This window comes from Nerophis lumbriciformis, linkage group LG26, assembly GCF_033978685.3.
Source record: "Nerophis lumbriciformis linkage group LG26, RoL_Nlum_v2.1, whole genome shotgun sequence".
Taxonomy (NCBI): Eukaryota; Metazoa; Chordata; class Actinopteri; order Syngnathiformes; family Syngnathidae; genus Nerophis; species Nerophis lumbriciformis.
This window is the reverse complement of record NC_084573.2, coordinates 37,822,501-37,838,715: the sequence shown is the minus strand read 5'-3', so window position 1 is coordinate 37,838,715 and position 16,215 is coordinate 37,822,501. Positions and strand designations below refer to the sequence as shown.

At 40.9% G+C, this 16,215-nt stretch overlaps 1 protein-coding gene across 1 annotated transcript in view; it reads left to right on the top strand.

Annotated features, from left to right (window-relative positions):
• Window positions 1–16,215, top strand: part of syt14a (synaptotagmin XIVa) — a 115,377-nt gene that overhangs the window by 66,392 nt on the left and 32,770 nt on the right. The window contains exons 5-7 of the mRNA XM_061986941.2: window positions 6,388–6,659; window positions 12,608–13,057; window positions 15,731–15,914. Of these exons, the coding sequence (XP_061842925.1) occupies window positions 6,388–6,659; window positions 12,608–13,057; window positions 15,731–15,914 (906 nt within the window). The remainder of the gene's footprint in view (window positions 1–6,387; window positions 6,660–12,607; window positions 13,058–15,730; window positions 15,915–16,215) is intronic.

Here is a 16,215-nt window from a genome sequence, read left to right as displayed (position 1 = left end):
CGATGATATACAATTATGAAAACTAGGTCTAAGTCAGGCCTACATACAGGTTTTTGTTTCATGTCTCTCCGATCTTCCTAGTGGGAGATATAGGCAGTCTAGTTTTTTTTTCTTTCCTAGGGGGCGCTAGAGCGCAATTTTGAGTTTTGGGGTTCGTTTTTTTTTTTTAAAAAGGTAATTTTCGCAGGTCCTGATGTGTGGGTCAAATATGGTGAGTTTTGAAGCATGTTAAGTGGGTCAAATTACAGTTTAATGTGGCGGCGGAAGAATAAAGAATAAAGAATAAAACCTTACAAATTCAATAGGTCCTTATGTCCCATTGCATAAGGACTCCCTTTGGGAGTCCTTATGCAATGGGCCATGCGGGCCCTAAATAATATGTTTTAGGAACTCAGGTGAACATTTAGCTCGCCCACAGACACGCTCTTCAAGCAGACATGGAAGCAAAATATCTCGTAAAACTGCCAGAGCCAAAATACTTGTCCTCTTCCTTCTTCATCTTCTTCTACGCGCAATAATTCGGTTCGGAAAATGTTGACAAAATCCCTAAAATTGCCACAAACGCGCCTGTTCTGAGACCGTGGACGCCATGTTTACTTATGTACATTTTGCAGCAGGGTCAGACTGCATTCACATTAGAAATCACATTTTATTGTAATATGAAGGGCCACTAAAAAAGATGGGATTCGACATGAAATCTGAGCTGGACAACCGACCCTGCAGTGTGTTTGGAGACTCATTTACAGAAATTACAGAAATTTGCACAAATGAAGGAAAATTATGTGAACAAAGTGTTAAAAAATCATTTATTCTTACCCATTTTCGTATTGTCTCTAGCAAAAGACATGTTTCAGTCAGTCTACCCCAGGGCAGCGGTGGCTATAAATGTAGCTTACCACCATGTATGTGTGAATGTGGAGTGAATTAATGATGGCTTCTCACTTCTCTGTCAGCGCTTTGAGGATCTAGTCGATAGAAAAACGCTATATAAATCTAATCCATTATTATTATTATTAGTATAATTATTTGCAAAAATAGACGGTTACAAAATAAATAGCAGAAAAACGGGTGAAAATAATATGTTTTAGGAACTCGGGTGAAAATGTTCCCACTGCTCGCCCACAGACACGCTCTTCAAGCAGACATGGAAGCAAAATATCTCGTAAAACTGCCAGGGCCAAAATACTTGTCCTCTTCCTTCTTCATCTTATTCTACGCGCAATAATTCGGTTCGGAAAATGTTGACAAAATCCTTAAAATTGCCACAAACGCGCCTGTTCTGAGACCGTGGGCGCCATGTTTACTTATGTACATTTTGCAGAAGGGTCAGACTGCATTCACATTAGAAATCACATTTTATTATAATATGAAGGGTCACTAAAAAGATGGGATTTGACATGAAATCTGAGCTAGACAACCGACCCTGCAGTGTGTTTGGAGACTCATTTACAGAAATTACAGAAATTTGCACAAATAAATGAAAATGATGTGAACAAAAGGTTAAAAATCATTTATTCTTACCCATTTTCGCATTGTCTATAGCAAAAGACATGTTTTAGTCAGTCTACCCCAGGGCAGCTGTGGCTACAAATGTAGCTTACCACCATGAAAGTGTGAATGTGGAGTGAATTAATGATGGCTTCTCACTTCTCTGTCAGCGCTTTGAGGATCTAGTTGATAGAAAAAATGCTATATAAATCTAATCCATTATTATTATTATTAGTAGTAGTATAATTATTCGCAAAAATAGACGGTTACAAAATAAATAGCAGAAAAACAGGTGAAATTAAAGCTGCAAGCAGCATTGGTCGGGCCCGCGTATTTGGCAGGTGCTAGTCCTAAATGTCCCAATACTTTTGTCCAGTGCTAGTCCTAAGTGTCCCAATACTTTTGTCTACTTTTAGTCTGAAGTGTCCCAAGACTTTTGTCTAGTGTACCTACCTTGTCTGCATTGTGTGGGCACGTTGGTGCTTCCTGCTTTTAAGCAGCCATCTTAAAAAAAACAGCAGCGCAGCAGCATCAGCGCAGCGGGTCTTTGAAGGGTCATAAAATCAAAACCGGAGCAGGTATTAAAACGCTGTTCTGTTATTTTATACACAAGGGTTTAATCTCTCTCCTGTGTTAGTTTGAAGCCGAAACGACAAACACGCTCAGAGGAGATAGTTTTTGAAGGAAGGTGACCGGTTTTTACAAAAAAAATTGTTTTGAAGGGGGAATAGCAAACTTCCTGTTGATTTTTGCTGGGGGTTGTCAATTTATGAAATGTAGGTGTAAGTGAGACCTTCATAGAGGTTTTTGTTTCATGTCTCTCCGACCTTCCCAGTGGGAGTTACAGGCAGTTTTGTCAGTTTTTTTCATCCGAGGAGCAGTTTTTTGTGCGTTTCATTAAAAAATTGTGCTAGAGCACAATTTTGAGATTTGGGTTAGGTTTTTTTATTAGATCGCAATTTTTGCCAGTCCTGATGTGTGCGTTCAGTTCAGTGAGTTTTGAAGCATGTTAAGGGGGTCAAATTACAGCTCAAAGAGGCAAAAGTGACTGTTTTTAGTACTTTTTTGTTTTGAAGGGGGAATTGCCAACTTCCTGTTGATTTCTGCCCGATGATATACAATTATGAAAACTAGGTCTAAGTCAGACCTACATACAGGTTTTTGTTTCATGTCTCTCCGATCTTCCTAGTGGGAGATATAGGCAGTCTAGTTTGTTTTTCTTCCCTAGGGGGCGCTAGAGCGCAATTTTGAGTTTTGGGGTTCGTTTTTTTTTTAAAAAGGTAATTTTCGCAGGTCCTGATGTGTGGGTCAAATATGGTGAGTTTTGAAGCATGTTAAGTGGGTCAAATTACAGTTTAATGTGGCGGCGGAAGAATAAAGAATAAAGAATAAAACCTTACAAATTCAATAGGTCCGCATGGCCCATTGTATAAGGACTCCCAAATTCAATAGGTCCTTATGTCCCATTGTATAAGGACTCCCTTTGGGAGTCCTTATACAATGGGCCATGCGGGCCCTAAATAATATGTTTTAGGAACTCAGGTGAACATTTTCCCTTAGCTCGCCCACAGACACGCTCTTCAAGCAGACATGGAAGCAAAATATCTCCTAAAACTGCCAGGGCCAAAATACTTGTCCTCTTCCTTCTTCATATTCTCAACGCACAATAATTCGGTTCGGAAAATGTTGACAAAACCCTTAAAATTGCCACAAACGCGCCTGTTTTGAGACCGTGGACGCCATGTTTACTTATGTACATTTTGCAGCAGGGTCAGACTGCATTCACATTAGAAATCACATTTTATTATAATATGAAGGGTCACTAAAAAGATGGGATTCGACATGAAATCTGAGCTAGACAACCGACCCTGCAGTGTGTTTGGAGACTCGTTCACAGAAATTACAGAAATTTGCACAAATAAAGGAAAATTATGTGAACAAAAGGTTAAAAATAATTTATTCTTGCCCATTTTGGCATTGTCTCTAGCAAAAGACACGTTTCAGTCAGTCTACCCCAGGGCAGCTGTGGCTACAAATGTAGCTTACCACCATGAAGGTGTGAATGTGGAGTGAATTAATGATGGCTTCTCACTTCTCTGTCAGCGCTTTGAGGATCTAGTTGATAGAAAAACGCTATATAAATCTAATCCATTATTATTATTATTATTAGTATAATTATTTGCAAAAATAGACGGTTACAAAATAAATAGCAGAAAAACGGGTGAAAATAATATGTTTTAGGAACTCAGGTGAAAATTTTCCCTTAGCTCGCCCACAGACACGCTCTTCAAGCAGACATGGAAGCAAAATATCTCCTAAAACTGCCAGGGCCAAAATACTTGTCCTCTTCCTTCTTCATCTTCTCTACGCACAATAATTTGGTTCGGAAAAAGTTGACAAAACCCTTAAAATTGCCATAAACGCGCCTGTTCTGAGACCGTGGACGCCATGTTTACTTATGTACATTTTGCAGCAGGGTCAGACTGCATTCACATTAGAAATCACATTTTATTGTAATATAAAGGGCCACTAAAAAAGATGGGATTCAACATGAAATCTGAGCTGGACAACCGACCCTGCAGTGTGTTTGGAGACTCATTTACAGAAATTACAGAAATATGCACAAATAAATGAAAATGATGTGAACAAAAGGTTAAAAATCATTTATTCTTGCCCATTTTGGCATTGTCTCTAGCAAAAGACATGTTTCAGTCAGTCTACCCCAGGGCAGCTGTGGCTACAAATGTAGCTTACCACCATGAACGTGTGAATGTGGAGTGAATTAATGATGGCTTCTCACTTCTCTGTCAGCGCTTTGAGGATCTAGTCGATAGAAAAACGCTATATAAATCTAATCCATTATTATTATTATTATTAGTATAATTATTCGCAAAAATAGACGGTTACAAAATAAATAGCAGAAAAACGGGTGAAAATAATATATTTTAGGAACTCAGGTGAAAATTTTCCCACTGCTCGCCCACAGACACGCTCTTCAAGCAGACATGGAAGCAAAATATCTCGTAAAACTGCCAGAGCCAAAATACTTGTCCTCTTCCTTCTTCATCTTCTTCTACGCGCAATAATTCGGTTCGGAAAAAGTTGACAAAACCCTTAAAATTGCCACAAACGCGCCTGTTCTGAGACCGTGGACGCCATGTTTACTTATGTACATTTTGCAGCAGGGTCAGACTGCATTCACATTAGAAATCACGTTTTTTTGTAATATGAAGGGTCACTAAAAAGATGGGATTCGACATGAAATCTGAGCTAGACAACCGACCCTGCAGTGTGTTTGTAGACTCATTTACAGAAATTACAGAAATATGCACAAATAAAGGAAAATTATGTGAACAAAAGGTTAAAAATCTTTTATTTTTGCCCATTTTCGCATTGTCTCTAGCAAAAGACATGTTTCAGTCAGTCTACCCCAGGTCAGCTGTGGCTATAAATGTAGCTTACCACCATGAATGTGTGAATGTGGAGTGAATTAATGATGGCTTCTCACTTCTCTGTCAGCGCTTTGAGGATCTAGTTGATAGAAAAATGCTATATAAATCTAATCCATTATTATTATTAGTAGTAGTATAATTATTCGCAAAAATAGACGGTTACAAAATAAATAGCAGAAAAACGGGTGAAAATAATATGTTTTAGGAACTCAGGTGAAAATGTTCCCACTGCTCGCCCACAGACACGCTCTTCAAGCAGACATGGAAGCAAAATATCTCGTAAAACTGCCAGAGCCAAAATACTTGTCCTCTTCCTTCTTTATCTTCTTCTACGCGCAATAATTCGGTTCGGAAAAAGTTGACAAAACCCTTAAAATTGCCACAAACGCGCCTGTTCTGAGACCGTGGACGCCATGTTTACTTATGTACATTTTGCAGCAGGGTCAGACTGCATTCACATTGGAAATCACATTTTTTTGTAATATGAAGGGTCACTAAAAAGATGGGATTCGACATGAAATCTGAGTTGGACAACCGACCCTGCAGTGTGTTTGTAGACTCGTTTACAGAAATTACAGAAATATGCACAAATAAAGGAAAATTATGTGAACAAAAGGTTAAAATAATTTATTCTTGCCCATTTTGGCATTGTCTCTAGCAAAAGACACGTTTCAGTCAGTCTACCCCAGGGCAGCTGTGGCTACAAATGTAGCTTACCACCATGAAGTGTGAATGTGGAGTGAATTAATGATGGCTTCTCACTTCTCTGTCAGCGCTTTGAGGATCTAGTCAATAGAAAAACGCTATATAAATCTAATCCATTATTATTATTATTAGTAGTAGTATAATTATTCGCAAAAATAGACGGTTACAAAATAAATAGCAGAAAAACGGGTGAAAATAATATGTTTTAGGAACTCAGGTGAACATTTTCCCACTGCTCGCCCACAGACACGCTCTTCAAGCAGACATGGAAGCAAAATATCTCGTAAAACTGCCAGAGCCAAAATACTTGTCCTCGTCCTTCTTCATCTTCTTCTACGCGCAATAATTCGGTTCGGAAAATGTTGACAAAATCACTAAAATTGCCACAAATGCGCCTGTTCTCAGACCTTGGAAGCCATTTTTAATTATGTACATTTTGCAGCAGGGTCAGACTGCATTCACATTAGAAATCACATTTTATTGTAATATGAAGGGTCACTAAAAAGATGGGATTAGACATGAACTCAGTAAAGCAGTGTGTTTGTAGCCTAAATTACTTCTTTACATAACAGTGTAGAATAAAAATGTGCACAAATAAAGGTCGAAAAATCCTTTATTCTTGCCCATTTTCGTTCGCAATGGCTACTATACGATACGTATGACGTCAAAGACCGATATGTACGATACCAGCTGAGGGCCGTCCAAGCAGACATGTTTGTGTTCCTCTCCTATCTTACACCAGCCAACTGCATCCAGAGGATGAGGCGCACACCCCCGCTGGATGAACTCCAACCTCCGCCCTACCAGGATGAGAACGGTTCCCCCCGCATGTCCTGCACCCTCTCGGACCCGGGCGACGCCAAGTGCGATGTCTCCCAAACCAGTGGCAGCCCACACCTTTCTTTCCGCAAATGCACCAGTGAGGGAAGCGACGGCCACGAGACGGAGAGTTACCTGAACAAGGGCTACGAGGAGGACGTGCCCAGCGACAGCACAGCGGTTCTCAGTCCCGAGGTACGTGACGTCTTACCAGAGAGACAAACTGTACGGTTGTGGTGGGATGCTCGCATTCACCCCTCATTGGCAGAGGGTTGTACGGTATACCGGTACTAGTACGACTAATGGATCATATTCGGTACTATACCACCCGAATAAAAACTGTCTCCGGGCTGGCCTGGAGATGCTCGGTGGCTTGCCGCAGTCTTTCTCTGGTTCCCACTCCAAACACGTCTCTTCTCCCGGTTTGCTTCTTATACAGAGCGACAGGTGATTAAATAGCAAGTCCCAATTGAGCCATCTAGGCACCTCTCGCTGACTTCGAGGCCGGTCCTGGCACACCCCGCCTCGCTGCAGTCCCGCAGGCCACGCCCCCCCTCCACATCCTCCTTTTTCATTGTCCCATTTACTCTCTGTAAAGCACCAGTTCCATTGGCAGCGAAACAGGCCCAGAGCATAATACTACCACCACCATGCTTAACGGTAGTTATGGTGTTCCTGGGATTAAAGGCCTCACCTTTTCTCCGCCAAACATATTGCTGGGTATTGTGGCCAAACAGCTCCATTTTTGTTTCATCCGACCACAGAAATTTCCTCCAGAAGGTCTTATATTTGTCCATGTGATGTCAGATGAAACAAAAATTGAGCTGTCGGGCGCATTTGGGTGTTCCGACAGGACAATGACCCCAAACACACGCCAAAAGTGGTAAAGGAATGGCTAAATCAGGCTAGAAAGATTTTTTTTTTAACCCTTCGTGAGGATTGCGATTGAATCTTCATCCGAGCCCCACTATGTGAGCGTGCCGTCGGTCGACATCCCAGCGAGAGTGGAAATTGTACAGTAAATGTTTGTTTTATTATGGTTAGCTTGTACGTTTAGCACCTAGCAATGCTGCGAACGCTGTAGCGTCACAATAAAGCTGCATCCGTTTATCGCTCGGCTTGTAAAACGTTTTGCTCATCCTCTTTGTGTTCAGGCTCAAAAATATAAGGTTCTGGATCATAATTTTTTCCCAAAGTTGGGTGTTCCGACAGGACAATGACCCCAAACACACATCAAAAGTGGTAAAGGAACGGCTAAATCAGGCTAGAATGAAGTTTTTAGAACGGCCTTCCCAAAGTCCTGACTTAAACGTGTGGACAATGCTGAAGAAACAAGTCCATGTCAGAAAAGCAACATATTTAGATAAACTGCACCAATTTTGTCAAGAGGAGTGGTCAAAAATTCAAGCAGAAGCTTGCCAGAAGCCTGGCTTTTTTTTTTTTTTACAAATCTGAAATGGTAAATAAATAGCTAACAATTGAGTCAAAAGATCGAGGGTCCTCCAAATCCTCCAAATATGAGTGATATTGTCATTATAAGCGCTAACGCAGACGGCCCATTTTAGCAGCACATTGATAGCAGTGAGCTAATGCTAGCTTACGCTGCTATTGTTGAAACTTGCTCAGAGTAAATTCTAGATTCTAATTCATGCATCTCACCTGGTAGTAGACACATGTCGCCATGGACCGAGAGACAGGTTTACTTTGGCATCACCCGAGATGGCGAGAAAAAAACACAAAAAGACGGCGAGCGCCGGCTACTTTTTTTTTAACCCTTCGTGAGGATTGCGATTGAATCTTCATCCATGCCCCTCTATGTGAGCGTGCCGTCGGTCGACATCCCAGCGAGAGTGGAAATTGTACAGTAAATGTTTGTTTTATTATTGTTAGCTTGTACGTTTAGCACCTAGCAATGCTGCGAACGCTATAGCGTCACAATAAAGCTGCATACGTTTATCGCTCGGCTTGTAAAACGTATTGCTCATCCTCTTTGTGTTCAGGCTCAAAAATATAAGTTTCTGGATCAAAATTTTTCCCAAAGTTGGGTGTTCCAACAGGACAATGACCCCAAACACACGTCAAAAGTGGTAAAGGAATGGCTAAATCAGGCTAGAATGAAGGTTTTAGAACGGCCTTCCCAAAGTCCTGACTTAAACGTGTGGACAATGCTGAAGAAACAAGTCCATGTCAGAAAAGCAACACATTTAGCTAAACGGAACCAATTTTGTCAAGAGGAGTGGTCAAAAATTCAAGCAGAAGCTTGGCTTTTTTTTTTTTTACAAATCTGAAATGGTAAATAAATAGCTAACAATTGAGTCAAAAGATCGAAGGTCCTCCAAATATGAGTGATATTGTTATTATAAGCGCTAACGCAGACAGCCCATTTTAGCGGCACATTGATAGCAGTGAGCTAATGCTAGCTTACGCTGCTATTGTTGAAACTTGCTCAGAGTAAATTCTCGATTATAATTCACGCATCTCACCTGCTAGTAGACACATGTCGCCATGGACCGAGAGACAGGTTTACTTTGGCATCACCCGAGGTGGCAAAAAAAACCCACAAAAGGACGGCGAGCGGCGGCTACTTTTTTTTTAACCCTTCGTGAAGATTGCGATTGAATCTTCATCCAAGCCCCACTATGTGAGCGTGCCGTCGGTCGGCATCCCAGCGAGAGTGGAAATTGTACAGTAAATGTTTGTTTTATTATAGTTAGCTTGTACGTTTAGCACCTAGCAATGCTGCGAACGCTGTAGCGTCACAATAAAGCTGCATCCGTTTAGCACTCGGCTTGTAAAACGTATTGCTCATCCTCTTTGTGTTCAGGCTCAAAAATATAAGGTTCTGGATCATCATTTTTTCCCAAAGTTGGGTGTTCCAACAGGACAATGACCCCAAACACACGTCAAAAGTGGTAAAGGAATGGCTGAATCAGGCTAGAATGAAGGTTTTAGAATGGCCTTCCCAAAGTCCTGACTTAAACGTGTGGACAATGCTGAAGAAACAAGTCCATGTCAGAAAAGCAACACATTTAGCTAAACGGAACCAATTTTGTCAAGAGGAGTGCTCAAAAAAATTTTTACAAATCTGAAATGGTAAATAAAAAGCTAACAATTGAGTCAAAAGATCGAGGGTCCTCCAAATCCTCCAAATATGAGTGATATTGTTATTATAAGCGCTAACGCAGACGGCCCATTTTAGCGGCACATTGATAGCAGTGAGCTAATGCTAGCTAACGCTGCTATTGTTGAAACTTGCTCAGAGTAAATTCTAGATTATAATTCATGCATCTCACCTGGTAGTAGACACATGTTGCCATGGACCGAGAGACAGGTTTACTTTGGCATCACCCGAGATGGCGAGAAAAAAACACAAAAAGACGGCGAGCGCCGGCTACTTTTTTTTTAACCCTTCGTGAAGATTGCGATTGAATCTTCATCCGAGCCCCACTATGTGAGCGTGCCGTCGGTCGACATCCCAGCGAGAGTGGAAATTGTACAGTAAATGTTTGTTTTATTATGGTTAGCTTGTATGTTTAGCACCTAGCAATGCTGCGAACGCTGTAGCGTCACAATAAAGCTGCATCCGTTTATCGCTCGGCTTGTAAAACGTATTGCTCATCCTCTTTGTGTTCAGGCTCAAAAATATAAGGTTCTGGATCATAATTTTTTCCCAAAGTTGGGTGTTCCGACAGGACAATGACCCCAAACACACGTCAAAAGTGGTGAAGGAATGGCTAAATCGGGCTAGAATGAAGGTTTTAGAATGGCCTTCCCAAAGTCCTGACTTAAACGTGTGGACAATGCTGAAGAAACAAGTCCATGTCAGAAAACCAACACATTTAGCTAAACGGAACCAATTTTGTCAAGAGGAGTGGTCAAAAATTCAAGCAGAAGCTTGCCAGAAGCTTGGCTTTTTTTTTTTTTTACAAATCTGAAATGGTAAATAAATAGCTAACAATTGAGTCAAAAGATTGAGGGTCCTCCAAATCCTCCAAATATGAGTGATATTGTTATTATAAGCGCTAACGCAGAAACATTGATAGCAGTGAATTAATGCTAGCTTACGCTGCTATTGTTGAAACTTGCTCAGAGTAAATTCTAGATGATAATTCATGCATCTCACCTGGTAGTAGACACATGTCGCCATGGACCGAGAGACAGGTTTACTTTGGCATCACCCGAGATGGCGGAAAAAAACACAAACAGACGGCGAGCGCCGGCTACTTTTTTTTTAACCCTTCGTGAAGATTGCTATTGAATCTTCATCCAAGCCCCACTATGTGAGCGTGCCGTCGGTCGACATCCCAGCGAGAGTGGAAATTGTACAGTAAATGTTTGTTTTATTATGGTTAGCTTGTATGTTTAGCACCTAGCAATGCTGCGAACGCTGTTGCGTCACAATAAAGCTGCATCCGTTTATCGCTCGGCTTGTAAAACGTATTGCTCATCCTCTTTGTGTTCAGGCTCAAAAATATAAGGTTCTGGATCATAATTTTTTTCCCAAAGTTGGGTGTTCCAAGAGGACAATGACCCCAAACACACGTCAAAAGTGGTAAAGGAACGGCTAAATCAGGCTAGAATGAAGGTTTTAGAACGGCCTTCCCAAAGTCCTGACTTAAACGTGTGGACAATGCTGAAGAAACAAGTCCATGTCAGAAAAGCAACACATTTAGATAAACTGCACCAATTTTGTCAAGAGGAGTGGTCAACAATTCAAGCAGAAGCTTGCCAGAAGCTTGGCTTTTTTTTTTTTTTACAAATCTGAAATGGTAAATAAATAGCTAACAATTGAGTCAAAAGATCGAGGGTCCTCCAAATCCTCCAAATATGAGTGATATTGTTATTATAAGCGCTAACGCAGACGGCCCATTTTAGCGGCACATTGATAGCAGTGAGCTAATGCTAGTTTACGCTGCTATTGTTGAAACTTGCTCAGAGTAAATTCTAGACTATAATTCATGCATCTCACCTGGTAGTAGACACATGTCGCCATGGACCGAGAGACAGGTTTACTTTGGCATCACCCGAGATGGCGAGAAAAAAACACAAAAAGACGGCGAGCGCCGGCTACTTTTTTTTTAACCCTTCATGAAGATTGCGATTGAATTTTCATCCATGCCCCACTATGTGAGCGTGCCGTCGGTCGACATCCCAGCGAGAGTGGAAATTATACAGTAAATGTTTGTTTTATTATAGTTAGCTTGTATGTTTAGCACCTAGCAATGCTGCGAACGCTGTAGCGTCACAATAAAGCTGCATCCGTTTATCGCTCGGCTTGTAAAACGTATTGCTCATCCTCTTTGTGTTCAGGCTCAAAAATATAAGGTTCTGGATCATCATTTTTTCCCAAAGTTGGGTGTTCCGACAGGACAATGACCCCAAACACACGTCAAAAGTGGTAAAGGAATGGCTGAATCAGGCTATAATGAAGGTTTTAGAACGGCCTTCCCAAAGTCCTGACTTAAAGGTGTGGACAATGCTGAAGAAACAAGTCCATGTCAGAAAACCAACACATTTAGCTAAACGGAACCAATTTTGTCAAGAGGAGTGGTCAAAAATTCAAGCAGAAGCTTGTCAGAAGCTTGGCTTTTTTTTTTTTTTACAAATCTGAAATGGTAAATAAATAGCTAACAATTGAGTCAAAAAATCGAGGGTCCTCCAAATCCTCCAAATATGAGTGATATTGTTATTATAAGCGCTAACGCAGAAACATTGATAGCAGTGAGCTAATGCTAGTTTACGCTGCTATTGTTGAAACTTGCTCAGAGTAAATTCTAGACTATAATTCATGCATCTCACCTGGTAGTAGACACATGTCGCCATGGACCGAGAGACAGGTTTACTTTGGCATCACCCGAGATGGCGAAAAAAAACACAAAAAGACGGCGAGCGCCGGCTACTTTTTTTTTTAACCCTTCGTGAGGATTGCGATTGAATCTTCATCCGAGCCCCACTATGTGAGCGTGCCGTCGGTCGACATCCCAGCGAGAGTGGAAGCGACTGTATTTCCAGAGCTGGACGTGACATTTTTTTTATGTCATCCAACCTTGTTTACCTTCTGACCACAACTGTCCACATGGAAATATGTCAAGGTGATGCGGTGGTTGTGTTTTGATGTGAACAACTCCTCCACCTTTCTCCAGGAGATGTCAGCCCGTGGTTCAGCAGCACAGCTCCTTAAAGGCTACGAACCAGATGCACACGCCAAGTACGGCACCCTGGACGTGGTCTTTGACTATGACCCAGAGGAGCAGCAGCTGGCCGTGACCGTCATGGCGGCCACGGACCTCCCCGTCCTGAAGCACACCGGCAACGTCTCCTGGCAAGTCCACCTGGTGCTGCTGCCCGGCAAAAAGCAGAGGGCGAAGACGGGAATCCAGCGAGGCCCGTGCCCTCTTTTCACAGAGACCTTCCACTTCTGCCGCATGGAGTCCGAAATGGTCGGCAACTACGCCATCAGATTTCGCCTTTACAGCATGCGGCGGATGAAGAAGGAGAAAGTGCTGGGGGAGAATGTCTTCTACCTCACCAAGCTCAACCTTCAGGGGAAAATGTCCGTGCCGGTGATTTTAGACCCGTGCTGCACATATCAGGTAAGTCCCAGTCAGGTTCATGGCTGGTAAGTCACTGATGACTCCGTATCAGTCAGAACTGGACCTTGGTCCGCTTCTGGTGTGCCTATGACAGGGGTCGGCAACCCGCGGCTCTTTGATCACTCTGATGTGTTAGAGAACAATGGTATGTAGTACTAGTAGTCATGTCAGTAACTAATGTGTTAGAGATTAATGGTATGTAGTACTAGTAGTCATGTCAGTAACTAATGTGTTAGAGAGTGATGGTATGTAGTGCTAGTAGTCATGTCAGTAACCAATGTGTTAGAGAACATGGTATGTAGTACTAGTAGTCATGTCAGTAACTAATGTGTTATAGAACAATGGTATGTAGTACTAGTAGTCATGTCAGTAACTAATGTGTTAGAGAACAATGGTATGTAGTACTAGTAGTCATGGCAGTAACTGATGTGTTAGAGAGTATTGGTATGTAGTACTAGTAGTCATGTCAGTAACTAATGTGTTAGAGAACAATGGTATGTAGTACTAGTAGTCAGGTCAGTAACTAATGTGTTAGAGAACAATGCTATGTAGTAATAGTAGTCATGTCAGTAACTAATGTGTTAGAGAACAATGGTATGTAGTACTAGTAGTCATGTCAGTAACTAATATGTTAGAGAGTAATGGTATGTAGTACTAGTAGTCATGTCAGTAACTAATGTGTTAGAGAGTAATGGTATGTTGTACTAGTAATCATGTCAGTAACCAATGTGTTAGAGAACAGTGGTATGTAGTACTAGTAGTAATGTCAGTAACTAATGTGTTAGAGAGTAATGGTATGTATTACTAGTAGTCATGTCAGTAACTAATGTGTTACAGACTAATGGTTTGTAGTACTAGTAGTCATGTCAGTAACTAATGTGTTAGAGAACAATTGTATGCAGTACTAGTAGTCATGTTAGTAATTAATGTGTTAGAGAGTGATGGTATGTAGTACTAGTAGTAATGTCAGTAACCAATGTGTTAGAGAGTAATGGTGTCTAGAACTAGTAGTCATGTCAGTAACAATTGTGTTAGAGAATAATGGTATGTAGTACTAGTAGTAATGTCAGTAACAATTGTGTTAGAGAATAATGGTACAGTGTACTAGTAGTCATGTCAGTCACTCATGTGTTAGAGAGTAGTGGTGTCTAGTACTAGTAGTCATGTCAGTAACAATTATGTTAGAGAATAATGGTATGTAGTACTAGTAGTCATGTCAGTAACTAATGTGTTAGAGAACAATGGTATGTTGTAGTAGTAGTCATGTCAGTAACTAATGTGTTAGAGAACAATGGTATGTTGTAGTAGTAGTCATGTCAGTAACCAATGTGTTAGAGAGTAATGATATGTAGTACTAGTAGTCATGTCAGTAACTAATGTGTTAGAGAGTAATGATATGTAGTACTAGTAGTCAGGTCAGTAACTAATGTGTTAGAGAACAATGGTATGTTGTACTAGTAGTCATGTCAGTAACTAATGTGTTAGAGAGTAATGGTATGTAGTACTAGTAGTCATGTCAGTAACTAATGTGTTAGAGAACAATGGTATGTAGTACTAGTAGTCATGTTAGTAATTAATGTGTTAGAGAGTGATGGTATGTAGTACTAGTAGTCATGTCAGTAACCAATGTGTTAGAGAGTAATGGTGTCTAGAACTAGTAGTCATGTCAGTAACAATTGTGTTAGAGAATAATGGTATGTAGTACTAGTAGCCATGTCAGTCACTAATGTGTTAGAGAGTAGTGGTGTCTAGTACTAGTAGTCATGTCAGTAACTAATGTGTTAGAGAACAATGGTATGTAGTACATACCATTGTATGTTAGAGAGTAATGGTATGTAGTACTAGTAGTCATGGCAGTAACTGATGTGTTAGAGAGTAATGGTATGTAGTACTAGTAGTCAGGTCAGTAACCAATGTGTTAGAGAGTAATGCTATGTAGTACTAGTAGTCATGTCAGTAACTAATGTGTTAGAGAGTAATGGTATGTAGTACTAGTAGTCATGTCAGTAACTAACGTGTTAGAGAACAATGGTATCTAGTACTAGTAGTCAGGTCAGTAACCAATGTGTTAGAGGGTAATGGTGTCTAGTACTAGTAGTCATGTCAGTAGCAATTGTGTTAGAGAATAATGGTATGGTGTACTAGTAGTCATGTCAGTCACTAATGTGTTAGAGAGTAGTGGTGTCTAGTACTAGTAGTCATGTCAGTAACCAGTGTGTTAGAGAACAATGGTATGTAGTACACACCATTGTATGTTAGAGAACAATGGTATCTAGTACTAGTAGTCAGGTAAGTAACTAATGTGTTAGAGAGTAATGGTATGTAGTACTAGTAGTCATGTCTGTAACTAATGTGTTAGAGAGTGATGGTATGTAGTACTAGTAGTCAGGTCAGTAACTAATGTGTTAGAGAATAATGGTATGTAGTACTAGTAGTCATGTCAGTAACCAATGTGTTAGAGTAATGGTATGTAGTACTAGTAGTCATGGCAGTAACTGATGTGTTAGAGAGTACTGGTATGTAGTACTAGTAGTCAGGTCAGTAACCAATGTTTTAGAGAGTAATGGTCTGTAGTACTAGTAGTCATGTCAGTAACTAATGTGTTAGAGAGTGATGGTATGTAGTACTAGTAGTCAGGTCAGTAACTAATGTGTAGTAATGTCACTCCTGCAGGGTGCAGAGTCCCAGGTCAGTGTGTCAGACATGACCTGCAGTGACTTGTCCTTCCCGTCAGTGAGTCAGACGTCCACACCTGAGATCCTGGTGGGTCTGGTCTACAACGCCACCACAGGACGTCTCTCAGTGGAGGTCATTAAGGGCATCCATTTCAAGAACCTTGCTGCCAACAAGCCACCCAGTAAGTATTGAACCTGGTTCTATCCTCAATGGTTAGCCATGGACGTTACAAAAGTATCCACTTCAAGGGGGATTGCACTTTTTAAAACATCTTCACAATCGTTATGAGAAGAACACAGCTTTTTTTTTTTTTTTTTTTTCATTTATAATAACAATACCGTATTTTCCGCACTATAAGGCGCACCGGATTATTAGCCGCACCTTCTATGAATTACATATTTCATAATTTTGTCCACCAATAAGCCGCCCCGGACTAAAAGCCGCGCCTACGCTGCGCTAAAGTGAATGTCAAAAAAACGCTG